At 41.2% G+C, this 27,964-nt stretch overlaps 1 protein-coding gene across 2 annotated transcripts; it reads right to left on the bottom strand.

Annotated features, from left to right (window-relative positions):
* Window positions 1–648: 648 nt before the first annotated feature.
* On the bottom strand, window positions 649–27,293 carry AMACR (alpha-methylacyl-CoA racemase). Of its 2 annotated transcripts, none has more exons than XM_066373668.1 (5): window positions 26,954–27,293; window positions 24,466–24,609; window positions 23,234–23,394; window positions 8,840–9,020; window positions 649–3,188 (listed from the first exon to the last, which is right to left on the bottom strand). In XM_066373668.1, the coding sequence occupies exons 1-5, from the start codon at window positions 27,207–27,209 to the stop codon at window positions 2,779–2,781; spliced, it is 1,152 nt and encodes a 383-aa protein (XP_066229765.1). In that variant the 5' UTR covers window positions 27,210–27,293; the 3' UTR covers window positions 649–2,778. The 2 variants fall into 2 exon arrangements, with proteins under 2 accessions (XP_066229765.1, XP_066229775.1); XM_066373678.1 differs by having other exon boundaries at window positions 27,149–27,293.
* Between the last annotated feature and the right edge of the window lie 671 nt (window positions 27,294–27,964).

The following is a 27,964-nucleotide window of genomic DNA, read 5'->3' as shown; positions in this document are numbered from 1 at the left end:
AGGGGGTCAAATCTATGGTAATGGAAGGAAACTAGACTCTGGGTGGGGAATACACAATGGAGTACACAGATGTCAAACTATGATCTTGTACACCTGAATTTATATATAATGTTATTAACAAAATATTATCCAAAAAACTTAAAATGAAGTGAATACAAAAGAAAGAATCCCCTTTCACTAGAGTTTCCATCTCCTTACCTGTCCCCTCACCTATTTCTAAATCTAGAGTTTGCCAAAAGGTGACTAAAAAAAGGAAAAGTATAGCATTTTCTGCACATGGTCTCATAATGGTCCCTCGTCTATCGAGGGGGTTAGGTTCCAGAACCCCCCGTGAGAGGCAAAAATCCGCAAAGTAGCAAGCTTATATTTATTTTATTATTTATGTATTTTTAAGGCTTTATAAACCCTGCCCACACTCTTACAAACCTTTCCCACACTTACTTTGCTCATTTTACTGCAAAAACAATTAAAATAATAAATATATAAAAATACCTATATACCGCAAAATCCTTCAATATAGTGAAAAATCGTGATACAAAATTAGATATATACAATTTAAGAATCCGCAATACGGTGATACCGTGAAAAGTGAACTGCGATATGGTGAGGGACAACCGCACTCGTCAGAGGAAAAGTATGGGTCACAAACAAATTTACATATATTTACTCAATAAAGGTTCACATTCTACAAAACTCAATTTCTCAAACATTTTGTATAAAGTTAATCACAGAAATTAATATTCTAAGCTAACTCATCTATTTACAGATTTCTGCTTTTTACTCTTTTCCTCAGCGATCTATTCAACAGATTTTTTAGCACCTCTTATGACAATAAGAAGATAAAATTACTTGATTCTAATCCATGAGAACAGTGCTACTTAAAGTGTGGCATTTGGGCCAGAAGTATTATAATCAATTTGGTATAAATGCGAATTCTTGGGTCCTACCCTAGACTCACTGCATAGGATTCTCTAGGTGTTGGGTTCAGGAATCTGCATTTTAACCTTATCCCCAGATGATTCTTTTGTGTGCTAGAAGTTCATGTCCTGGTGAAGAGTTATGTTAACTACACTAAAAGCAATTACTATCCTTGAAGATATGTACAAAGTGCAATGGGAACATAGGAAGAGTTCCTAAGCCTAGGAGATAACAACTGGCACCTAGGACATTCCAGCTCATCACAGGCATTGTCTAAGACATCACAATGATAGAGTGAGATGTGAAGCCAGGCCTTTCTGCTCCTGAGTTCATAATCCCTGTACAAAACCACCCTAGGGTTGAGAAATGGAGGTTTCACAAGACTGTGTTTGCGTCAAATCTGAGTTTGCTAGATCAATGTGCTGGAGCAAAAGGGGCCAGGAGTATTGCCAGCCCTAGACAATGTTGCAGCCTATGGAAGGGAATGGACGCAGGGGACACCACAGTACGTATATTTGAAACTTTAGGCAGTCCAGTATAAAGTGCTGGGAACTGAGGGGTAGGGATGGGGTGGGACAGCTACAGTAGAAGTCTTATTATAAATGAAGGACTGATGTGCTATATAAATGAGTCAATATTTTATTCTTTAGGAAAGTAGAAGACCACTGAAGACTTTTACAGGACTGAAAAGACCATTTTGGTGTCAAAAACATGATGAAAAAAACCAAGGCAATGACACCAGAAATTCACGTCAGCAGGGAGGCTGAGCACAGTCCCGGGAAGAAGTAGGAGGGGTCTGAGTGAATGAGAGACGGGCAGGATGGATATGGGCACCATGGTGATGGGGCTGACAGCACAGCATCACTGAGCTTCATTCCTTTAAATAGATATTCACCAAGGTTCATGATGGGCCCGGCACTATTCTAGGAACAGAACGGGGCGGGGGCTTAGCAATGAATAAAACCTACCAAGTCCTTTATAATTCTCATGTGCATTTGTTAAGAGGGAGCGAGGCCTGGAGTTAATATAATGTCAGTAGTGATATGTGCTGTGAAGAAAAATAAAACTGGTGAGGGGCCAGCGAGGAGCTGTCCTGTCAGAAAGGAGGCAGGAAACGATTCTCTGTAAGATAACATTTGGACAGTGGCCTAAGTGAAGTGAGGGGTTAGCCAGGGGCCAGCTGGACGGAGAAGGAGACATGATAGGAATGGAAACTGGAAATTGGTAAGAGGAGGAAGCATCTACAGGGCCTATCAAATGGATGACGGTGCAATTTACCCAGGAGACAGGTCTGGATGGTGCCACAGGCAGCTGCACAGAGGAGTCAGCCTCTCAGTAGAGTGGCCTAGATGAAAGGGGGCAGTTAGCTTAAGGAACTGTCAAGAACATTTTCTAAAATTCCAGTTCAAAGACACTGGCTGAATAATTTCCTTATCAAATTAAAAGTATCAGGCTTTTCTATCTAAGAACATTCATTTTGGTAAACGGTAGAGCCAAAAATATTTCAATGAGTCACGAAATGCTATTTAAGTGTTACTTGAAGGATTTTCTTGAAAGCTTTTCAGACTTAAAAGCTCACAAGTAAACTTTAGGGAGGGAAAGCTTTATTTGATAAAAATCATTGTATTAATTCATTTAAAGTACATTATAAATATTTAAGTGTCTTATCAACAAATATAATCTATCAAGTAAATGGAAGGCAGAAAAACTGCCCCAAGTTAGTTTAGGTAAACTAAAAACAGTCCTAAATAGTTGAGATGTTGTGATATGATTTTTTATGTTTCCATATGCACATTTGTATGTATTATTCTCTATTATAAATGCAATATTCAAATTCACTTGAACTGAGGGGCCTAGGCTTTAGAGATTAGCTCTCGGCTTATTACATTCAATAATTTTATTTGCATTAAGCTGATCAATCTCTTCCTGGCTAAACCCAAATTCTTTAAGTATCTCTTCAGTGTGCTCTCCTACAGAAGGATCCCTTTTGAAAGAAGGGGCAGCTGGGGTGTTTGACAGCAGAGGGGCAGGGCGGGGACTCACACCCTGCTTCTCATCAGTGATAAATGAGCCCCGCTCCTTGCTGTGACCATGCTGGGCAGCCTCCTGAAGAGTCAGAACCGGAGTCACACAAGCGTCTGTGCCGTCAAAGATCTGACACCACTCTGCCTTTGTCTTCTTTGCAAACACATCTGCAAACTTCTTCTTCATTTCTGGCCAGTCAGTCATGCTATGCTGATCGGGAAGTTCATCAGACTTCAGCCCAAGTCCTGAGATGAAAAACACAATTTCTTAAAATATTCTGATTTGGGTGGAATGATTATAATTCATGAAAATGAGTTTTAAATTTACCCAAATAGGATGTTCTATCAGGGCTTTTCAATTAGGTCAAGAGAAGAAATTCAGACTCAGCTTGCATGTGGAGCCCAGGGCTGGAGAGGGCGGAGGTAGTAGGAGTAGCAAAATTCAAAACAGACTTTCCATGCCCAGGTTTTATTATTTACACATTGTCAAAAGTAGCCTACTTTTAATGGTCTAGTTTCCAGAAATCTATTTCTTCTCTTTGAGTAGGTTTTCTTAAAGAAACTTCCTCATGATATTATCTGACATATTGGATTAAAATAACCTCATATTGTATATAACGCTCCCAAACTCTACAAAAGATAAATTTTTTAAAAACTTACAACTGTTTACTTCAGTTTTCAAGGAAGAAGCCTAATGATAAATGATTACAGTCAAGATTGTAAATTTATAAATAATATTTGTTTCTCTGTATTTCAGCAAATTGAAAGAGTTTTAGGAGGGCAGGGATATTTGCTTTATTACCTTCTTAAAAACACTGCCATAAACTTGTAACAAAAAACTGGTAATCAAAGACTCATTATAAATTGTCCTTTTTTTATTACTATTAATTTTAGAGAAAGAGGAAGGAAAAGAGAAAGAGAGCACAAGAAACATGGATCTGTTGTTCCATTTATTTATGCATTCATTGGTTGATTCTTGTATGTGCCCTGAGCGGGTATTGGACCCACAACTTTGGCATAGTGGGACGATGCTCTAACAAACTGAGCTACCCAGCCATGGCCTGCAAACTGTTCTTACAGAAACAGGACAGAAAGTTGTCAGCCACCTAGGCACCAGTGGGACATGCAGACTTTTCTCTCAGGCATGAAGGGCCCCAGAAGGCCCATCCACACAGTGCAAAAAGGACAGAAGCTTCCAGCTGGGAGTGGGAGGAAGGATGGCTTCCCCTGCTCATGGCCTGCTCTGTGCTTCCTCCACAAGCACCTCCCCCTGATGATTAAATTCCACCCAAAAGGGCCACCTTACTAGGCTTTGGTGTGAACGTCATTTATTCCCTCATAGGACAGCGTTCTTAAGTGTGGGTGTTTAAGAGTGAGATAATAACAATAAAATCCCCTCTTTCCTATTTTGTGTAAATTTAGCCAAGTTAATCAAATAATTCTCATTCTGATCATCCTTTCCATCCCCACCATGATGAAGAACAGTGCTCAGTTGCAAGCTGCCCTGCAGATGCCGCCACCATGGAGGCAAGAAGACAAGAACACTGCAGGAGCTTTTTAGGGTTTTGAGGGATATAAGGAAATAAGGAGAACTCACAGGTTCTGGAGAGTTGTGAACAGACACCTGTGACGAATTTAAGCAGATTTTTCTCTGTAGCCACTTGTCCCATTCAGATATCAGGAAAGATGAACCCATAGTTTGAATTTTTTTACTGTAATCTATAAAGAAAAGTTTCTAAGGAAATCTTTCACTTTGCTTTCTCTTTCCTGTTTGTCCCATAAGTAGTGAGATAGAATAGCTACTGTTGAAAACATTTTTGCATGTTTTAAAAACATTTTTTAAATCAAAATGTGATGAGAATCACAACACTAAGTAAAATTGGAGCCAATATGTTCTCTAATAAACCTTATATTTGAGAATACACAGGTCATAGTTTATATACTGGGAAATGCTAAAAATCAAAAGGCCCCAGGTGCCCCCAACACTGGCACCCCAGCTCCCCCATTGTCCTATCACCCTTTCTCAGCACACCCTTCGCTTCCTGTCCACGGCCCTGACCAAGGCCACAGGGTTAGCTAGCAGTGTAGGTTCAGGGTGGGCCGTTTACTATTCTTTCAATGGTCCTTTATGAAGCTCTGACCACTATAAATATACAATTACAGACTGTGGCTGGTTTTTACAGGACAACCAATATTAAATTGCTGCTATTATACATCAAATAGACTTTCAGGGATTGGTCTTGGGACTCAAGCACTATTTAAAACTTCGGAAAATGTTTTAATTTCCAAAAAAACTACCTTACACATACATCTACAATTACACAAAATACTTATTAAGTACACATAAGAAACTTTACTGCTCTATTACACAGTATTAAGCACATATTAAGCAGCCAAAAATTCATGTTACAAGAATGCAATGATATATATGCAAAGATTAATGTTTATTAGTATTAAATATCATTTGTTTAATAAAAAACTGGATGGATATGTAAATGAACTTGAATAAAAAAATGGTGAATAAATTTTAGTTCAGGTATACCACAGAATATCATACAGCTGCTATAAAAAAAGGGTGAGGTGAAGACCTTTCAAGTTGACAAGTAATGATGTCTTTGTTATACTGTTTTAAAAGGTAATAGCTACTAATTATAATTTTATATAATTGTATATATTACATATAAATTATAAGAAAATAAAATAATTGTGTTTGTATGTGCATGGAAAAAAAAAGTACAGGAAGGCCACATCCCAAACTTCCCCAAGTGGAAGGACAAGAAAGAATTTTTACTTCTTACTTAATAAATTCTGTAATGCTTAGTATTTTTCCTAAAAACCACATTATTATGGAATTTTTAAAATGTTTTTTAATTATGTTAAATATACATACATAAAATTTACCATTGTAGTCATTTTTAAGTGTTCAGTGCTGTGGCATTAAGAATATTTATATTGTTCTAGGTCCTAGAATCTAGGACAATAAAAATCACCACCATCCATTTCCAGAGCTTTTCATCTTCTCAAACGGAAACTCTGCATCCATTAAACACCAATGCTCCATCCCTCTCTTCTCTGACAACTACCATTCTACTTTCTGTATCTATGAATTTGACTACTCTAGGCATCTCACATAAGTGGAATCATACAATGTGTGGCCTTTGTGACTTGTTTATTTCACTTAGAATAATGTCTTCATGGTACATCCATGTTGTAAATGTCAGAATTTTTTTCCTTTTTAAGGCTGAATAATATTTCCTTGTATGTACACACCTCATTTTGTTTATTCATTCATTGAGAGATACCTGGGTTGCTTACACCTTTTGGTTATTGTAAATAATACTAATAAACATGGGTGTAAAAATATCTGGTCAAGTCCACACTTTCAGTGCTTTTGTGTATTTACCTAGAAGTGGAATTGCTGGATCATATGGTAATTCTATGTTTAACTTTTTCAGGAGCCACCATATTGTTTTTCACAGTGGCTGCAAAATTTTACATCTCCACCAGTAATACATAGGGTTTCTGTTTCTCTACATCCTTGCTAACACTTGCTATATTCTGGTTCTCTTTTAATAATACTTTGTAATTTTAAAACAACTTTAAAAATAAGCTTGAGAGAGGTAAACTAAGATTATCCAGCCTGAGGAAAAGAAAAAAATAAATAAATGAAAATAAACAGAACCTCAGAGACCTGTGGGACATCATCAGAAAAATACCAAAACGTTCATTAAAGGACTCGCAGAGCAGAAGAAGGAGTGAAAGGGCAAAAAAAGTCCTTGAAGAAATAATGTTTAAAAATTCCCAAATTTAATGGAATGTGTTAATTACATATCCAAGAATCTCAAGGATGTCAAGCAAGATAAACTCAAAGAGACCCACACCTGGAACTAATAAAGGAGCCCAGGGAGGTTGCAGGAAACAAGATCAGCATACAAAAATCACTACACGTCAGGTATTTCTATCTGAACAATCTGAAAATGTTACCATCTACAGTATCAAAAAGAGTAAAATTCTTCAGAGTAAATTGAATCAAAGTAGTATCGGACTTGTACACTGAAAACTAAAAAGTGTCACTGAAAGAAAGTGAAGAAGACCTAAATCAATGAAAAGCATGACATATTCATGGATAATAAGGCTTAAGATTGTTAAGATGCCATACTCTCCAGACTGATGTACAAACTCAACACAACTCCTGTCAAAATCCTAGTTGTCTATTTTGCAGAAATTGGCAAATTGGTTCTAAAACTAATATAAATATGTAAGGGACCCTAAATAGCCAAAATAATCTTGAAAAAGAACAAAATTAGAAGACTCACATTTCCTGATTTCAAAGTTACTACGAAGCAACAGTAATCAAGGCAGTGTGGTACTGGTATAAGGATAAAACACATAGATCAGTGAAACAGAATTAAGAGTCCAAAACCATTCAATGGGGAAAGCATAGTCTTTTCAACAAATGGTGCTAGGAAAACTAGAGCCACACACAAAAGAATGAAGCTGGGTCTCCACCTCACCTCCTATACAAAAATTAAAACTCAAAATGGATCAGAGACATACTTGTGAGCATTGAAACTAAAACTCTTCAAAAGAACATCTGGGTGCAACTGTATAATTGGAAGTTCTTGAATAACTTCTATGCAAAGTTTACTAAGGGATGAGTAATTTAAAATGTGCTCATAATGCTAAGATGTTATTAGAACTCAACAGTAACTGATTGCAGAAATTGTTTGGAATTCAAAGCAACAGAAATTTTTCAGTGAGTATGTTTTATCACTGTCATTTACAAGTGCCCGAGCCTGATGATAATAAAAAGCTGGCTGAAGGATGGTCAGTTTTATTATTATATTTAAATTCTCTATACATAATGCATAAATATACAAGGTGCAAACTGCATTGTACTTTGTTCCTGCTGCTTCCCAGGACTATCCGCTGCCATGGTAGGAGCATTGCTCCCACCGCTCAGCCCTCTGTAAGGCATATTCTGTCCGTAATTTTTAATTAATTTATTCTTAGTTTTAATTTCTGGACAAAAAGTCATCTATGTGATCCAGACAAACCATTCTGTTATACAGTTTTTCCAACTATATTTAAGGTTGGTGAAGTAAACATAGTTGATGATAAAATGCTCTCTGATGCTTGCAGACTCATTTCAGCTATATGCAAATAACTTGGAGTAGTGCATTGCATCTGAAAAACTACTATACATAACAGTGAAGCTCTAAATTTAAAGTTGAAAGATAAATGCACCTTGACCAGTTTGTCACAACACTTCACAGTGTATATGCTAAAACTTCTTAGATACCAAATTACCTATAAAGTGAACTTTAAATTTCAAACATTTTACAGGAATGAATAACTTTAATTCAATCATTTAATTAGGGAAGAAGGGATAGCAAATTTTCTTGCTAACTTGTAGCATGCTAGTAAGACAGGAAGCTGCAGAAAAGGGAAACTGCAGTAGCATCAAGTGAGAATAACGTATTCCAACAAAATCTCATTGACCAAAGCCTCTCTGTGCTCTGGTGACCTTGGCATTGAAGTGTCATTAGGGACATCTATCAAGGAACAGGATGACTAGCAAGTCATTTCTAGGAAAGTATAACATAACAGCACATAAGAACAAGATAAGTATCTGATGCTACTGAGCATAAATATAATAAAAACAACCCACAAGAGAGATTATTATTTTTTAAAATTCTGAGCGATTTTATAGGATTGTAAAATTACATGTCAATTTAAAAGATGGGGAAATACCCCACAATAGCATGGCTATGATTAGGTTAATCATAAAGTGGGTGTGTAATAAAAGACATCATGAATTTCAAAAGGCCCCAAAATAGAAGCTAAAGAACATTCACAAAAAAAGGTGGTGGGGGAGGGATGTGAAAGTGACTTACCTTTAATCAGCAGTGCATAGAACTGGGGTTCTATTGCTCCCACAGCCATGAACTCCCCGTCGGCAGTCCTGTAGGTTGTGTAGAAAGGTGCTCCGCCATCCATCATGTTCTCTCCTCGAGGTTTCTCCCACAATGCCGGTGTTTTCCACAGAAAAGAACTGAGATATGCTGTTCCTTCGACCTTGAAAGAAGCAGAATTCAATCCAAGCCAGTTTATTAAACTGGAAAAGCATGATTACTTTCTACTTGCTTTATTTTTTTAATAGTTATGCAAAAATGTCTATCTTAGAGTATAAGAAGATTATGTTCCATTATACAACTTTGGTATTTTGAGAAAGTGAATTAGAACAGGTTGATGGTGGAGTGCGTTTTCTACACTATTCAGTTCAGGAAACAGTGTTCAGAAAACTAGATGGTATTACTTTTGTTCTCCCTTTCAAAGAAGACTGGTAAAATGTTGATAATTTTTGAAGTAGGGTGAGTGTACATAGAGAAGTTCATTTACAATATATTCTACTTTTGTATATGTTAAAAACTGTCAGGATAAGAGAGACAAGATGGCGCTGGAGTAGGCGGACGTACCAGCATCTTCCTCCCAGAACCAAAGTGGATTACAAACTAATTTTATGAACTATCATCTGGAAAAACCAACTTTGGACTAAACTAAAAGGACTCTTCAACCAAGGAACACTGAAGGAGCCACACTGAGACTGGTAGGAAAAGCGGAAACGCAGAGAGGGCTGCCCAGCTCCTCGGAGCGAATGGCAGCAGGGAGAGACTCGCGTGGCGGGAAGTGAGTTTAGCAGAGGGGAAAGGGTCCTGAGCCCCAGGAACAAAGCCCCAGCCTGCAGCCCCAGAGCCCAGAAGAGGCGTAAGGACAGTATGGAAACAAGTCAGGATACTGTTTGTGAGAGAGTCTGATTTCTCAGACCCAGGATCCTTCTTAAAGGGACCGCGCAGAACATTTCTCTCAAAAACAATCACCTGGGGCTCCTGGGGATGGGGGGAGAGAGGAGAGGACCACAGTAACAGGAAGAGAGTGTAATCTAGGAGGCATAGGGAGAAACATTTTGGGAGATAGCCACCCTAACCCCTGGGACGAGTCACTCCCCAAAGCTGAAGTGAATATTTCCCCCGGAAACAGCAATACCAGCAAAGGGAAGCAGGAGAGCAGCCAAACAAGCTCCCCCGCGGCATTCAGAGCAGAGTCGTATAGAAGGAGGGAGCTTTTGGGTCTACAGTAGTGAGTCTTAGGATCCGAGCTGCAACGCCCCCACCCATGCAGCTGAGGGCGCACTGGAGAGCCGGTGGCAGCGGGAGACAAAAGCGCGGTTCTGCTGACAGGGGCGGAAGCCGGCTGGCCACCACTGGGCTCAGGTGTGGGCTCAATCTTGCCCAGCTGGGGAGAAGGGGACGTGCAAAAGCGGTCAAGCTCAGCTGCTGGCAGCCTGTAATCCAGCCTCCAGGAGAAGGGCGGGAACCCCGGAAAGGGTGGAGACCAGCCCCGGAGCAAGGGCAGAGGAGCACAGCCCTGCCCTGCCCCTGCAACCCAGGCTTGCGGTCTGACTTGGTAGCCGGCTCCTCCCGCGGGGGTGGAGCCAAAAGCCCAGAAGAGGCGGAGTTCTGCTACGGAGCTGAGCTTGGGCATGCAGCCCTGCCCGCAGCCCTGCCCGGCGGTAGAGCCAAGGCTAGCAGCTGTTTTTTGAGTGGGATCCTCCTGCAAGGGCAGGGCGAAAGCTCGGAAACAGGCGGAGACCTGCAGCTGAGCAAAGGTGCTCACCAGTGCCCTCAGGACCGAGCATAACGTCACACACGGGGGCGGGGCAAAGGCCAAGGCCACCAACCCTTGTGCACCCGAGCACGTGATCACAGCCACTCCCGTGAAGAGAAAATGCGGAGGCAGAGAAATACAACACAAACAAACCAAGAGAAATCCCCAGAAAAGGACCTAAGTGAATCAGATATAACCAAATTACCAGATGCAGAGTTTAAAATAATGATTGTTAGGATGCTCAAAGATATTAGAACAACCATAGATGGCCATTATGAAAACCTAAATAAAGAGATAACAAATATAAAAAAGGACATTGAAATAATAAAAAAGAATCAGTCAGAAATGACAAATACAATATCTGAAATAAAGAATACAATGGAAGGAATTAAAAGCAGAATGGATGAAGCAGAGAATCGAATCAGTGAGTTAGAGGACACAATAAATAAAGGCACGGAAGCAGAGCAGAAAAAACAAAAGAGACTCAAAAAGTCTGAGGAAACTCTAAGAGAGCTCTGTGACAACATGAAGAGAAATAACATCTGCATCATAGGGATTCCTGAAGAAGAGAAAGAACAAGGGATAGAGACTTTGTTCAAACATATTATAGTGGAAAACTTCCCCCAATTAAGGCAGGAAAACATTTCACATGTTCAGGAAGCACAGAGAACTCCATTAAGGAGAAACCCAAAGAAACCAACACCAAGACACATCATAATTAAATTACCAAAGCTAAATGATAAAGAGAAAATATTAAAAGCTGCTAGAGAATAAAAGACTATCACCTACAAAGGAGCCCCCATAAGGATGACTTCTGACTTCTCAACAGAAACACTTGAGGCCAGAAGGGAATGGCAAGAAATATTCAAAGTAATGCAGAACAAGAACCTACAACCAAGACTACTTTATCCAGCAAGGCTATCATTTAAAATTGAAGGAGAAATAAAAAGCTTTACAGACAAAAAAAAAACTCAAGGATTTCACTGCAACCAAACCAAGGCTGCAAGAAATGCTAAGGGACCTGTTGTAAACAGATCAAAGGAAAAAAAGAATATAGCAAAAGAGAAAAACAGTTTTAAAGAAAAAAAATGGCAATAAACAATTACATATCAGTAATAACCTTAAATGTTAATGGATTAAATGATCCAATCAAGAGACATAGGGTAGCTGCATGGATAAGAAAACAGGACCCATACATATGCTGTCTACAAGAGACACACCTTAAATCAAAAGATGCACACAGACTGAAGATAAAAGGATGGAAAAAAATATTTCACGCAAATGGAAATGAAAAAAAAGCTGGAGTAGCAATACTTATATCAGACAAAATGGACTTTAAAACAAAGACCATAGTTAGAGATAAAGAAGGTCACTACATAATGATAAAGGGAGCAATCCAAAAGGAAGATATAACCATTATAAATATCTACGCACCTAATATAGGAGCACCTAAATATATAAAGCAGACTTTGATGGACTTAAAGGGCGAGATCAACAGCAATACTATAATAGTAGGGGATTTCAATACCCCATTAACATCATTAGATAGATCCTCAAGAAAGAAAATTAACAAAGAAACAGCAGACTTAAAGGACATATTAGATCAACTCGATTTAATAGATATCTTCAGAACCTTTCACCCTGAAACAGCAGAATATACATTCTTTTCAAGTGCTCATGGTACATTCTCTAGAATAGACCACATGTTAGGGCACAAAAGCGAGCTCAACAAATTTAAGAAGATTGAAATCATATTGAGCACTTTCTCTGATCACAATGGCATTAAACTAGAAATCAACCACAATAGAAAAATTGAAAAACATTCAAACACTTGGAAACTAAATAGCATGTTATTAAACAACAAATGGGTTAATATTGAGATCAAAGAAGAAATTAAAAAATTCCTAGAAACAAACGATAATGAGCATACATCAACTCAAAATTTATGGGACACAGCAAAAGCAGTCCTGAGAGGGAAGTTTATAGCATTACAGGCATACCTCAAGAAGCTAGAAAAAGCTCAAATAAACAACTTAACCCTGCATCTAAAAGAACTAGAAAAAGAACAGCAAGTAAAGCCCAGAGCTAGTAGAAGGAAGGAAATAATAAAGATCAGAGCAGAAATAAATGACATAGAGGCTAAAGAAACAATACAGAGGATCAATGAAACCAGGAGCTGGTTCTTTGAAAAGGTAAACAAGATCGATGAACCTTTAACAAGACTCACCAAGAAAAAAAGAGAGAGGACTCAAATAAATAAAATTAGAAACGAGAGTGGAGGAATAACAACTGACACAACAGAAATACAAAATACTGTAAGAAAATACTATGAAGAACTGTACGCCAAAAAACTAGACAACCTAGATGAAATGGACAAATTCCTTGAATCATATAATCTTCCAAAAATCAATCTGGAAGAATCAGAAAACCTAAACAGACCAATTACAACAAATGAGATCGAAACAGCTATCAAAAAACTCCCAAAAAAGAAAAGTCCTGGGCCTGATGGCTTCACAAGTGAATTCTACCAAATATTCAAAGAAGAACTAACTCCTATCCTTCTCAAGCTATTTCAAAAAATACAAGAGGAAGGAAGACTTCCAAACTCCTTTTATGAGGCGAGCATAATTCTGATTCCAAAACCAGGCAAAGACAACACAAAAAAAGAAAATTATAGGCCAATATCCCTGATGAACTTAGATGCAAAAATCCTCAACAAAATATTAGCAAACCGGATCCAGCAATATATGGAAAAAATCATACACCATGATCAAGTAGGATTTATTCTTGGGAGGCAAGGCTGGTACAATATTCGCAAATCAATCAATGTGATTCATCACATAAACAAAAGAAAGGAGAAAAACCACATGATAATTTCAATAGATGCAAAAAAAGCATTTGATAAATTCCAGCACCCATTCATGATCAAAACTCTCAGCAAAGTGGGAATACAGGGAACATACCTCAACATGATAAAGGCCATCTATGACAAACCCACAGCCAACATCATACTCAATGGGCAAAAATTAAAAGCAATCCCCTTAAGATCAGGAACAAGGCAGGGGTGCCCCCTTTCACCACTCTTATTCAACATAGTTCTGGAAGTCCTAGCCACAGCAATCAGACAAGAAAAAGAAATAAAAGGCATTCAAATTGGAAAAGAAGAAGTAAAACTATCATTATTTGCAGATGACATGATATTGTATATAGAAAACCCTAAAGTCTCAGTCAAAAAACTACTAGACCTGATAAATGAATTTGGCAAGGTGGCAGGATATAAAATCAATACTCAGAAATCAGAGGCATTTTTATACACTAATAATGAACTGTCAGAAAGAGAAATCAAGGAATCAATCCCCTTTACCATTGCAACCAAAAAAATAAAGTACCTAGGAATAAATCTAACCAAGGAGATTAAAGACTTGTACTCGGAAAATTATAAAACATTGATAAAAAAAATCAGGGAAGATACAAATAAGTGGAGGCATATACCGTGCTCATGGTTAGGAAGAATAAACATCATTAAAATGTCTATATTACCCAAAGCAATTTATAAATTCAATGCAATACCGATTAAAATACCAATGACTTACTTCAAAGACATAGAACACATATTCCAAAAATTTATATGGAACCAAAAAAGAACACGAATAGCCTCAGCAATCTTGAAAAGGAAGAAAAAAGCAGGAGGTATCACACTTCCAGATAGCAAGTTATATTATAAGGCCATTGTACTCAAAACAGCATGGTACTGGCATAAGAACAGGCACATAGATCAATGGAACAGAACAGAGAACCCAGAAATAAACCCACAGCTCTATGGACAACTGATATTTGACAAAGGAGGTAAGGAAATACAATGGAGTAAAGACAGCCTTTCAACAAATGGTGCTGGGAAAACTGGACAGCTACCTGCAAAAAAATGAAACTAGACCACCAACTTACACCACTCACAAAAATAAACTCAAAATGGATAAAAGACTTGAATGTAAGCCGTGAAACCATAAGCATCTTAGAAGAAAACATAGGCAGTAAGCTCTCTGACATCTCTCGCAGCAATATATTTGCTGATTTGTCTCCACAGGCAAGTGAAATAAAAGACAGGATAAACAAATGGGACTTTATCAAACTAAAAAGCTTCTGCACAGCTAAAGACAACAAGAACAGAATAAAAAGACAAACTACACAATGGGAGAATATATTTGACATAGCATCTGATAAGGGGTTAATAACCAAACTTTATAAAGAACTTGTAAAACTTAATACCAGGAAGACAAACAATCCAATCCAAAAATGGGCAAAAGAAATGAATAGACACTTCTCCAAAGAGGACACACAGATGGCCAACAGGCATATGAAAAAATGCTCAACATCACTAATGATTAGAGAAATGCAAATTAAAACCACAATGAGATATCACCTCACACCAGTCAGAATGGCGCTCATCAATAAAACAACACAGAATAAGTGTTGGCGAGGATGTGGAGAAAAGGGAACCCTCCTGCACTGCTGGTGGGAATGCAGACTGGTGCAGCCACTGTGGAAAACAGTATGGAAATTCCTCAAGAAATTAAAAATCGAACTGCCTTTTGACCCAGCTATACCACTGTTAGGAATATACCCCAAGAACACCATAGCACTGTTTGAAAAGAAGAAATGCACCCCCATGTTTATGGCAGCATTGTTCACAATAGCAAAGATTTGGAAACAGCCCAAGTGTCCATCAGAGGACGAGTGGATTAAAAAGCTTTGGTATAATATATATACTATGGAATACTACTCAGCCATAAGAAATGATGACATAGGATCTTTTACAACATGGATGGGCCTTGATAACATTATACTGAGTGAAAGAAGTAAATCAGAAAAAACTAAGAACTATATGATTCCATACATAGGTGGGACATAAAGATGAGACTCAGAGACATGAACAACAGTGTTGGGGTTACAGGGTGGGGGGAGGAGAAGGAGGGGGTTGGGGGAGGGGAGGGGCACAAAGATCATGGCTTTTCAGCATTTGCCATATTCCCCCTTAATCTATAGACAGACAGCAAATACTTACGTATGGTGTTCCCACTATAAAGACTGCTGTCTTAGGGACAAATGCTGATAAATTTATTTCAGCAGTTCCTCCTTCTTCAAAGACCTATATGTCAACATAGAGCTCCATGTTTCATAGGACATACTAAAGCTCACTCCATGCTCCCTGGAGCTTTAGCACAAGGGAATGCCCCCCCCCCTTTTTTTTTAGTATTTTTTCTTTTATTTATTTATTTTTTGTATTTTTCTGAGGATGGAGATGGGGAGACAGTCAGACAGACTCCTGCATGCGCCTGACTGGGATCCGCCTGGCATGCCTACCAGGGGGTAATGCTCTGCCCATCTGGGGTGTTGCTCTGTTGCAACCGGAGCCATTCTAGAGACTGGGGCGGAGGCCATGGGGCCATCCTTAGTGCCCGGGGTGGCTTTGCTATGGTGGAGCCTTGGCTGAGGGCGGGAGGAGAGAGACTAAGAGGAGGGAGAGGGGGAGGGGTAGAGAGGTAGATGGGCGCTTCTCCTATATGCTCTGGCCAGGAATTGAACCCGGGAATCCTGCACACCAGGCCAATGACTCCGACGGGTCTACCATATCATGCTTTTTACTTAAAAAAAAAAAAAAAATTTACATTTCTTTTGAATGCTGATGAACAGGAGACACCAAATCTTTTTCGCCTGCAAACTACTACCTTCTTTATTAGATCTAGCTAATAACACTGTTTTGTATTTTTCCAAATAGCTCCAGATATATGGAAAAGATTTATATAGGCAGATGGGGATCCTCAAACCCCTCAGCAAGATCTTCTGAGAATGGCTTTTAAGATACCTAGAGGCAGAAAAAGCCCAATAGAGATCAGGGGAACTACCAGCTTTTAGGATACACCCTTAAAGGCTCCAACACCCCAAAGGGGTCTCATAGGATGCCATCTGGGTCCTGCTTCAATAGTGGAAAGGAAGGTCATTGAGCTAAAGCCTGCCAGGCTTACACGCCTCTGCTGTGAGGAAACAGGGACACTGGAAGGTGGGCTTCCCCCTCGCTCCTCTAAGGGAGGGTTCAGTCTCTCCCAGCCCTGCTCCAGCCACCTATGACCTAACCTTGCCCAGAAAGCTGGGGTTTGCCACTGAAGGCTGAAGGTGCCCAGAGCCGTCGGCCCCATCTACGACACTGTGGACGAGCCTAGGGTATTTCTTCCAAGAAGCAGGTAAACTGATCTCATTTGCACAAGGGCCACTTAACTATGTTTTGCCTGAATATTCAGGTTTTTTATTCTTCCCTCAAAGATCTCTGTTGTGGGTGTTGATAGTCCTATTTTCTGCTGCTTTGCTTAATATATAGTGTTTCCTTTATCCCTCCTACCTCAATGCCCCACTCATATTTCAGGCTGGGACCTACTTCTAATTTAGAGCTCTCTTTCCTCCTTTTGCCAACTTGTATTATGAATTTACCTTTGCCACCCAGCTTAGTGTATCCCAAGGTTCTCTTTACCAGGCCACAGTCACAGAGCTCCAGGGAAAAGCAACCTGGTCTCAACTCTCCAGGCAGAGGAGAACAGAAGCTCCATATCCACGCATGCTGCAAATGGCTTTTTCCAGTCTACCTGAATCAGTACCAGCTAGAAGCAGTGGTCATTGGGACTTGGACATGAGCTGCAAAGTATAGAATGGTGACAACAATTCCAGTGCCATGCGGACTTTTCCTGTGGGGAACTTTCCTGGACTCCTGCTCCCTGTGACAGCTCCTAACAGACTGAACTGTGGTTGGGTTGCATTTTTCAGGGATTTGGCATGGTGATGGGACCAACTTGGACTTGGTGAACATGTTAAGGACACTACTCTTTTATGGATTCTTGTTGTATTGGCCAAGAGTTGGCTTAAAGGCTTTTAATCACTGTAAAAAAAAATAGAGGACTGGATGAAGAAGATGGGGCACATATACACCATGGTATACTATTCAGCTAGGAGAAATGATGACATCGGATCACTTACAGCGGAATGGTGGAGTCTTGGTAGCATTGTGCGGGGTGAAATGAGCGAATCAGAAAAAAACAGGAACTGCAGGATTCCATACATTGGTGGGACATAGAAGCGAGACTAAGAGGCATGGACAGGAGTGTGGTGGTTACGGGGGGGGGGGGGGAGGGGGAAGGAGGGAGAGGGGGAGGGGGAGGGGTACAGAGAGAACTGGATGGAGGGTGGCGGAGGACGATCTCTCTTCGGGTGATGGGTATGCAACAGAACTAAATGACAGGATAACCTGGAAATGTTTTCTTTGAATGTATGTACCCTGATTTATTGATGTCACCCCATTAAAATAAAATTTTATTTATAAAAAATAAATAAATAAATAAATAAAATAGGGACCTTCTACAACAGAAAAAAAACACAAAACTGTCAGGATAAAAAACTAAAGCAAAAAGGCTTTTAAAAGTCCATCTTCTGATCTCAAAATCTATAAATACACTCACACAGATATATGAAGCGTATCATATTCTAAGGGTAAATCACATGACTGTAAAATTTAGCTTATTCTAAGTTTGACTCCATGCCTAAGAAAACTATATTTTAGTATTTACTACATCTTAACTTCAATGATCACTAAGAAGTTTCAAATACAGGCAAATCTCCCTTTATTGTACTTTGCAGATACTGTGGTTTTTACAAATTGAAGGTTTGTGGTAACCCTGAGCCATGCAAGTCTACTGTTACCAATAAGCTCAGATGATGCTTAGCATTTTTAGCAATAAAGAATTTTTTAATTAAAAAGTTAAGGGCCCTGGCCAGTTGTCTTGGTGGATAGAGCGTCAGCCCAGCAAGTGGACATCCTGGGATCAATCCCTGGTCAGGGCACACATCTGCTTCTCTTCCCCTGCCTCTCTCCTTCTCTTTTCCCCCTCACAGCCATGGCCTGAATGGTTCGAGCGTTAGCCTCGGGTGCTGAGGATAGCTCGGCTGACTTGAGCATCCGCCCCAGACAGGAGTTGCCAGGTGGATCTCCGCAGGGTGTATATGGGACTCCCCCCCCCCCATTTAAAAAAATAAAAAATAAATAAATCTAAAAGTTAAGGTATTTATATTGTTTTTTAGACATGATGCTATTATACACTTAATAGACTACAGTATAGTGTGGACATAACTTTTATATGCACGGGGAAACCAAAGACTCAATTACCGTATAATATTCACTTTATTGCAGTGGTTTAGAACCAAACCTGCAACATCTCCAAGGTATGCCTGTAAACATAACAATATGGGTGTCATGTATACGGGTTTTCTGAGTCCAAACAAACTAGTTTAGGAATGCCAACTTCCCAGAGTCTTGAAGTAAAAGAAACGAATTCATGTCCTGAGTTATGAGTATCTCAGGCTTCATGCACTGGGCCCTTCAGAGAAGCCTACTTCCCATCCTAATGGTTCCAGCTCCCCAGGAAGAAAGCCATCCAAGTGTCCTTGTCTCTGAGGTTACCCACAGAGGGCCCATTCCCACTGTGAGCATGGAATTTCTCGGTTACTAGCTGTGAAACGAACACAAATGATCACTTTGGATGCATCCCAGTTTTCTCTTTTACCTTGAAATCTCTTGTACACCTGAACTTATGGCTCTGATACTTGACACCACCAAATAGTGAAGTTTGTATAAACAGCCTACAGTGGTACAATTTTTTGAATCTATGTTACACAGGTCTTAGAAAGTACCCACATTTACACATGTGCACATCCATATGTATACTTATAGTGATATACACAATCACACATATACATTTACATATATAACCTCTTACACAATGCACATACTGATGAGTCTGTTGAAAAAGGATGCACTAATGGAGTTACAATTCCAGTTTGGCCCACTCAGGACACAAACATGCTCTAATCTAATCCCACCTTTACTTAGCACCAAGGGAGGACACAGGACAAGAAACAGCAGTTTCCACCCCATAAGCTTCCCAAGCACATAGCCCCTTTGCCCCCTGCCCCCCCTTCGTCTCCTGACCCCCCACACGGTGTACGTGGCCACAGAGGAGAGCCCTGTGACACAGGGAAACAGCAGCCTCAATTTCCTAACCTTTCACATTGTTCTCATTATGAAGACCAAAGGCTTGCATGCCAACGCATGGCACCCCAGGTCAGGTGCACTCCCCAACATCAGGGGTAAATGCAGCAAAACGCCCCCCATGTTCCACAGTTACCTGAACTCTACAGTTTCCAGGGAAACAGTACTAGGAAGAGACAACTCCACGTCATCACATGCTGCTTGCGTCAAGGATTCTAGTGCTAAAAACATTTGAAAACTACTGGCCTAAAATAATAAGGTACTCAGCTTCCACAACTACATGTATCACGGGTTCCCAGAGATGGGGGAAGGAAGGCATGTTATGCTTTCCTGATCCATTAGGCCTTGAGCAATTAGCCAACACTCACTATACCCTGGTGCAAACACAGCCCTGAGAGAGCTTACAACATTCTCACATCACTAAAACCTCACCATCTTCCTCATCATCATGAAATTCTGATTAGACACAGTCTGATGAAAGTAGCAACTACCTTCTATTTATAATTGACTTTAAATAAGCAATTACATGCTGTTAGCAAATTATTTAAATTATTTTAAAATAAGTACTTAGCCTTAACTTCTCCTTAAAACTCCCAAGGCCCATGTTTGTCCTTAGTTCAGTCCTTTTGGATCACAGGGACCAGTAGAGGGCAGTAGAGGGCAGTAACTGAAAGCTTGGGCTCAGTGTCAGCCCACCTGAGTGCAGTGCTTCCGACCCTTTAGACTTCTTTTCAGCTAGCCTCTCCAAGTCTCAAAGTCTTCAAATGCCAATGGGAGTGGGCACACCCTCTTCAGGAAGCTGTGTGGATCAGAGGAGGACATATGCAAAGCACCTAGCCTTGTACTTGCCTTGTAAGTGAAGTTGGCACTCCTGCTGCTACTAGCGCATGCTAGGACTGGGATAGGACCTGAGACAGAGATCAGTGGACACAATGGACAGTATGAGATCTACCCTCAGGGCAGCATCACAGGCACATAAGCAGTGCAGGGCTGCAGGTGATCGGCCTCAGAGAAGGAGGTGCAAGTCAAGGTTTCAGAGAGGAGAGGCTCTGGTAGAAAACAGCTTCCAAAACGTCACTAATGACAAATCCCGCTTATATTTGATAGTATTGCTTGGTATTAAACTCCTGAGGTCACTACCAACATATGACCCCTAACACTTCCTTTTTCTTAGAGCTTTCTCTTTCCTTTGTTTGACCAGGAGGGCTATCCTCTGGTCCTCCACTTAGTTCTCCTTAGCCCTTGCTTCTCTTCTGCTGGCTCACTTCTCAGATGCTGGTGTTCTGTACCCTTCCCTAGCAGACCACAGACTCACGTGGCTCCCCAATGAATGAAACCTGTTTCCTAATTATTTTTTTTGATGAGGGGAGATAGTGAGACAGACTTTCACATGTACTCCAACTGGGATCCACCTGGCAACCCCCGTCTGGGGCCAATGCTCAAATAAACCGAGCTATTTTTAGCACCTGAAGCTGACACATGCTTGGGCCAACCAAGCCATCTTCAGTGCCTGGGCCGAGGCTCAAACCAATTGAGACACTGGCTGTGGGAGGGCAAGAGAGAGAAAACGGGAGAGGGAAGACGAGAGATGCAGATGGTCGCTTCTCCTGAGTGCCCTGACCAGGAATCAAACCCAGGACACCCACACACCAGGCCGACGCTCTATCCACTGAACCAACCGGCCAGGGACCAGTCTCTAATTTCAAGTATTCCATTGAGATATATCAAAGGCACTTCAAACTTGAAGTGACCAAAACCGAATTCTTTTTCCTTTTCTTCTTCTTCTTATAATAATAATAATAATAACAGCAACAAATTCTTACAGAGTGCCAGGCACTGTTTACTCACTGAACATTGAACTCATGTAATTCTCCAACAATGCTATGTGGTACATACCATTTTTACCTGTTCTACAAAGAACCAAGGCACAGAGTGGTTAAGTAACTTAACCAAGATCACAGAGCTAGAAAATGGCAGAGCTAGGACAAAGGAAGTCGGCCACCAGTCTGCATACTTGACCACTGTGCCACATTACCTCTTCCTTCAGTAATCCTCCCCCAGGGTGCCAGTGACATCATTCACCAGGTCACCCAAGCTAGAAATAAGAGAGCCACCCTTTTTTTTTCTTTTTTTTTTTTTTTTTTTTGTGACAGAGACAGAGAGAGTCAGTGAGAGGGACAGACAGGGACAGAGAGACAGGAAAGGAGAGAGATGAGAAGCATCAATTCTTTGCTGTGGCACCTTGGTTGTTTATTGATTACTTTCTCATAACCGGGGGGCTACAGCAGACTGAGTGACCCCTTGCTCAAGCCAGCGACCTTGGGCTCAAGCTGGTGAGCTTTGCTCAAACCTGATGAACCTGCACTCAAGCTGGAGACCTTGGGGTCTCAAACCTGGGTCCTCTGCGTCCCAGTCCTATGCTCTATCCACTGCGCCACTGCCTGGTAAGGTGAGGGAGCCATCCTTGATTTCCCCCTCTCCCCTAACTGCCGATGCATTGCCAAACCCCAGCTACCGTATTTCCCCATGTATGAGACGATCCCATGTATAAGACGTACCTTAATTTTGGGGCCCAAAATGTGAAGAAAAAATGTATTGAACTCAAGTTTTATTCATCATAAAATTCATACAACTCCTCATCCGTGTGAAAAAGCAGGAAATGAAAGTTAAAAAAAAAAGTCTACAACCACTGTGTAAGACGCACCCAGTTTTTAGACCCCACATTTTTTGAAAAACGGTGCATCTTATACATGGGGAAATACTCATATTTTCCATCTCAAATATCCCGTACATCCAGACTCGCTTTACCCTAACTACGTTCGTACTTTAGCATGTGCTCTTACCTCTTGGCAATAACCCAGGAACCATCTCTCTGCCTCAAGTCCCTTCCCAGTCCTACCTCCAGAGGTATGTCCAGATGCAAACACGCAGTGTCACTGGACTGGGCTCCTACCAGCGAGCTGTGAGACCTCGGGCAGCTTCCTACACTTCAGCTTCTCCTCCTCTTTAAGACAGCAGTGTACTCTGAATGACACTGGATTAGCAGAAACCACACAGGAAAAGTACCTTGTTGAACACCCACACAAGACACATGAGAATATAAAAAAATCGGAAGAATTATGTCAAAGTCTCCCCTACAAGATGCTGCAGGAAGGTCTAGACTGGTCCATTTTACCTTAGCACCTTTAAGACTCCTTTCTCTGCTAAGGAAGACACCTACGCCCGGTTCTGAATAAGGACTTCTTGAAAACCATATTTTAATCACAAGAAACAGATTGAGGAAAATTTATAAGACACAGGAATCAGGAAAGTCATGAAAATTTTAGAAAATGGACTCCACAAATACATGATCAAGGTATGACATTCTGACTATGTAAAGGATATGAGGCTATTTTTAAAAAACATATCCTTGATAACTTGGATTCACATTTCAAATCTCTCTGATCTCGTCTTGTTCAGGAAAGGAATGAAGGCAGCCATGTATTATACTTAGAAACATTTGGCAGGATTATCATCTCACCCAACTAACACTTACCATGTTTGCATCAATGACCTGACCTTTGCCAGAGCGTGTGCGTTCAAAAAGAGCGATCATGATGCCCAGTGAGCACATGAGGCCTCCGCCACCGAAGTCGGCCAAGAGATTCAGGGGGGGATATGGACTCATACCACTTGGGCCAATTTTTGAGAGGACACCTACAAAAAAAAATCAGAAACTAACTGTAAATGTAGTATCTCTTTTAAATATACAAACATCATAGAAGAATAACCAATCCCCTAGTGGCTGACATAGTGAAGACTATTACATTACATGCTTTCCGAATTTTAAGTATATTCAGCCTATTTATAAACAAGCTTTCCTTCCAACAAGAGTCCTTGTTTTTTGTTTTGTTTTGTTTCTTCTCTAAGGCTTAATTCCACCTAACATATTCAGAATTTTATTTCTAAGTTTTTGCTTACTGAGTAAAATGAGAAAAATGACTCCAAGAGGAAAAACATTGTTATTAATTTAGTTTATGGCTTACCAACAGTGTAATGCATTTCTATTCTTGAGACTTAATTTACTCAACAACACATAGTTCTTATATTCTAGAATCAGGCCATTCTAAGACATACTCTCACGGGCAAAAATTATAATACAATGGTATTTCAATCTGCAAACCACACTTGTCTAGTATCCACAGAAGTCTGAAATGGTGACTCAGGCAAAGATTCACAATGAAGGTGGGGGAAGACGGTGTCAGAATCAAACTATATCAACATTTTCAAACTACAGAACAACTATCCCTATTACCACCAAGTTCCTGACTTCCTAGCAGAGGCTAACTTGAGAAGTGACCCCACAGATGTAGTAATTAGGTTACTAGTCAGAGTATATTACCTATCAAATGTGTTACGACAGGCAAAAAGGTTGCGAGTGACAGTTCCAAGACAAGCCAACCCTTTTTAAACAACCATACTCTCCTTGCTGATTTAAATTACCTTTAAAAATTTTTTTTAAATATTACTTAGAAAATTAAATTTATAGGGTAACACTGATCAATCAGAATACATAGGTTTCGGGTAAACATTTCTATAGCATTTAAACTGTTGATTATGTTGTGTACCCATCACCCAAAGTCAAATCATTTTTCATCACCATATATTTGTCCCTCTTTACTCCCCTATCCCAAACCCCTTAAAGATTCTTTATAATTAATTAGTATAACTGTAGATCTGGACTGTAATCAAAATTAAAAGTGTAGAGAAATTATTTTTGCAACACACCTGACAAAGCCAAATAATTGATGTCATGGCCTGCTACCCTAGATAATCTTCCAGACTGGCCAAAGCCACTCAATCTGGCATAGATAAGTTTTGGATTCTCCTTCTGCAGAATCTCTGGGCCGAGCTGGAGCTTCTCCATGACACCTTAAGAGAAAAGCAGCAATTGTTTTTAAGAGAGCATGAATTGAAGATCGGTTTAGTCCCTCTACTGTGGTAAACATAAAAAACAGCACTCCTGTAAGTAATACTAGTAACACTTGTTACGGGTTTATAGCACGTTTCCAATAGTTAAGAACCCTAAGAGTGAGGCTACCGCTGCTGGAATGCGTGGCTTCCGCCCCAGAATGCTACTTCCTCCCAGCCCTTCCCTATTTCCCTTCAACCACATCCATGCCTCTTCAACCCTATAGTAGGCTTTCCATCCCCTTAGTCCCTTTATAGCTTCTCAAATCCTCTCCTTTGTAATTTATTAGACATGGTTTGTTCTCTTGGGTCTTTATTTGGTCAAACATTCATTTTTGAAAGCAGCTATTCCTTGCCGGACAGTTTCTTTGTTGAGGCCCGCATCAGCGCCTGCCACCTCCAACACATAATGTATGTAGATATGTGTGTCTTCCATTTCCCCCTCAGCTCAGCAGCTTTTCTGGCAGGATTCCTGCCTGGTTCCACACTGGGCCTCCAAGGCTTCTAGCATAGCATCTTCACAAGAAGGTTCAGTAAGTACCCATGGAAAGAGAGGTTAGCTACAATAGCATCCAAGTTCTTAAGTTATCAGCAAGAACAATATTTATTGCACAAAATTCAGATAACTGACCTAAAGTCTCCTAGAAGTAAAAGCAATAAAGATTGCATAATACATTCACTGTTACAGACTTCCTAAGGCTGTAATAAAATACAAAAGAAATCTAGCTCTCTTGCTGGATAAACACCAGCCACAATCCCGTTACCTGGCAGCTACATCTGAAGTCACCCCTCTACTTCCTTCCTAATTACAAGACTCTAGACTAATTATTTAACCACCCTGAGCTTTCTTCATATTCAAAAGGAGAATTATAAATTATGATATAATCCCAATTATATTATCCTCAAATCTGGCTGTGAGAGAAAATGAGTTAACACATCTACATATGCCTAGTGCCTCAAAGATATTCAATTCATTCACTAAACATTCGCTAACTTCCTGCTGTATTCCAGGCAAACTTTTGGATCTGTACTTGAGCAAGAGCACTTGGACAGCTAAGAATGGATCTGAGTGGGGCCAGACCCAAACCTTTCTTTCAGAAACGTTGTTACAGCAGTGTTAACTAGGCTACAGCAGGTATGGAGCCAAAGACTCCTGAGTTGTAGAGAAGAGGGAGAATAGCTGGATTCATGATAGCTGAAAGGTGGAGTGAAAGAAAGATTTGGAGTCCTGGATGAAGTACACGTTTCTGTTTAAGGGAACTGGGTGGATATTGGTTCTGTTCGCTGAGATAAACAAGGCAGAAGAGATGCCATTTTAGGAGGAAAGATGATAGGCTGGGTTTAGGATTTATGGAGATTGCAGTGCCCAGGGGACAATCGGGTGAAAGAGGTACACAGGACCTGTGTGTTCCTACAGTCCAGGGCTCTGGAAGAGTAGTGTACAGTTACAGATTCGAGCATCATCTGTCTATAAAACGTAAAAATAATGGGAAGGGATACGGTGGCCCTAGGAAGCAGGGTAAGTAAAATTGAGCTGAAACTGGTACTTGGGAACACCAGCTTTTAAGGCAGGGAGTGTGAGCCTGGATCCGTGAGTGGCTGGCTTTAGAGGGCACACGGACCCCATCCCCAAAATGTAACCAAATGGCTGATCCTTGATGCCTTTTTCCTGGGAGAGACCCTATCACTTTCATTTGAGTCTTTCATAAGAGTTCGTGACTGTAATGCTGGTGGCCTAGGCCAGGCAGGTCCACATTGGAGTCCCGCAGATGGTAGAAGAACTGCCGAGCTGTAAGAGTGCTGGGCCATTTCGTTTAATCAAGTCTCACAAGGCAGACAAGCACACAGGCAGGGGAAACCACCTCTCAGGCAAACAAACAGTAAAATGGCCGCTCACAGTGGCGGGCAGGCAACCCACGCATCTGCAATCCCCCATCTCTCATCGCTCTCCAGCACAAGCACCCATAGCCTTATATAGGCTGTGCACACGTGCCTCTGCAAGGTGCTCACGCTCATCAAGCAAAGTGCTTGCAGCTGGTACACCAGCCAGCAAGCCTAACACAGCAACCCCACAATGACGCTCAAATAATTAAGAGGGGCAGCTATAAATGGGTATTTAGAAGAAAAAAAACTTGGGAGTAAATTGAAGAGAGGTATAAGGATCTTCCAAGTATGAAAGATGGTCTCCTGGGCGGGGGGGATGTTCAGCCACATCAAATGAAACAGAAAGGTCTCGAAAGACGGGGGACAAGAAGGGCTCCTGTGGCAACAAAGCCAAGGTGTAAGCTCGGGGGGCCGGGCTCACCGTGGCGGAAGGGCTCCAGCACCACGTCCGCCCGGGCGCACAGGCGGCGCAGCACAGCCACCCCCGGCGGCGTCGTCAAGTTCACAACCAGCGAGCGCTTGCCGCGGGACAAGTGGCTGACGTCGCCGAGACCACCGAAGCTGAGGGGCCGGTCCACACGCACCACGTTCGCCCCGAAGTCTGCCAGGACCATACCGCAGAACGGGCCCGGGGCCAGGCCCGCCAGCTCCACGACCGAGATGCCCCGCAGCGCCATGGCACGCTGTGCTTAGCTCAGCAGGAAGGGAACTGGGACGACCGGCCTCCCGTCCCAAGTCCTACACACAGCCCGGAGCGCCGTCTCGCCCCCTGCGCCTGCGCATAGCCACGGAGTCTGCGCAGTGGCGCGCTGCCCGGGCCCGCCCCCCGGAGCGGAGAGCCAGGTGGCTGCTGAGCTATGGTTCTTGTCTCGCTGCCAAGCCCGATAGTGCCTCTCGCGCTTCCCCTTGAGAATTCTCCGCCTGTCACCGTCCTCTTGGAAAGCTATCATTCTTACCTTTCTGATCCCAGCCGCTGTGCCCTTCGGGCGCCCACATCGGCCCGGTCCGGGAGAGAGAAAAAGTGAATAAATGTTTTAAAACGACGCTATTTTCAACCGTAGTCTGCAGACTGTCCCCTACACCGCCCCTACTTCTTAGCCAGGTGGCTTGAGATCCCTTCTAGAGGCACTCGATTTTGAGAGATAAACTTTGTGGATTCCATGCCTTAAAAAAAAAACGTTCAGGCCGCCATTAGGACAAGAGCTGGCGGCAACGGTTGGTGAAGAAGCTGCCCTGTACCATTTCATCTTGTGCAAGCTCAAGGGGACTATCAAAGATCCATTATTACAAGAGGAATTTACAGACTTTTCCTGTTAAGACCTCAACTTGTGTTTCAGAAAAGCAGAAATACTGTGAAAGATTGAAATAAACTAAATCATTCAAAACTAAGGCATATGTAATGAAGCAACTTTTAGTACTTATAGAGAAAAAG

The sequence above is a fragment of the Saccopteryx leptura genome, chromosome 1 (assembly GCF_036850995.1).
Source record: "Saccopteryx leptura isolate mSacLep1 chromosome 1, mSacLep1_pri_phased_curated, whole genome shotgun sequence".
In the NCBI taxonomy this organism is placed as follows: domain Eukaryota; kingdom Metazoa; phylum Chordata; class Mammalia; order Chiroptera; family Emballonuridae; genus Saccopteryx; species Saccopteryx leptura.
This window is presented reverse-complemented; position numbering and strand designations above follow the sequence as displayed.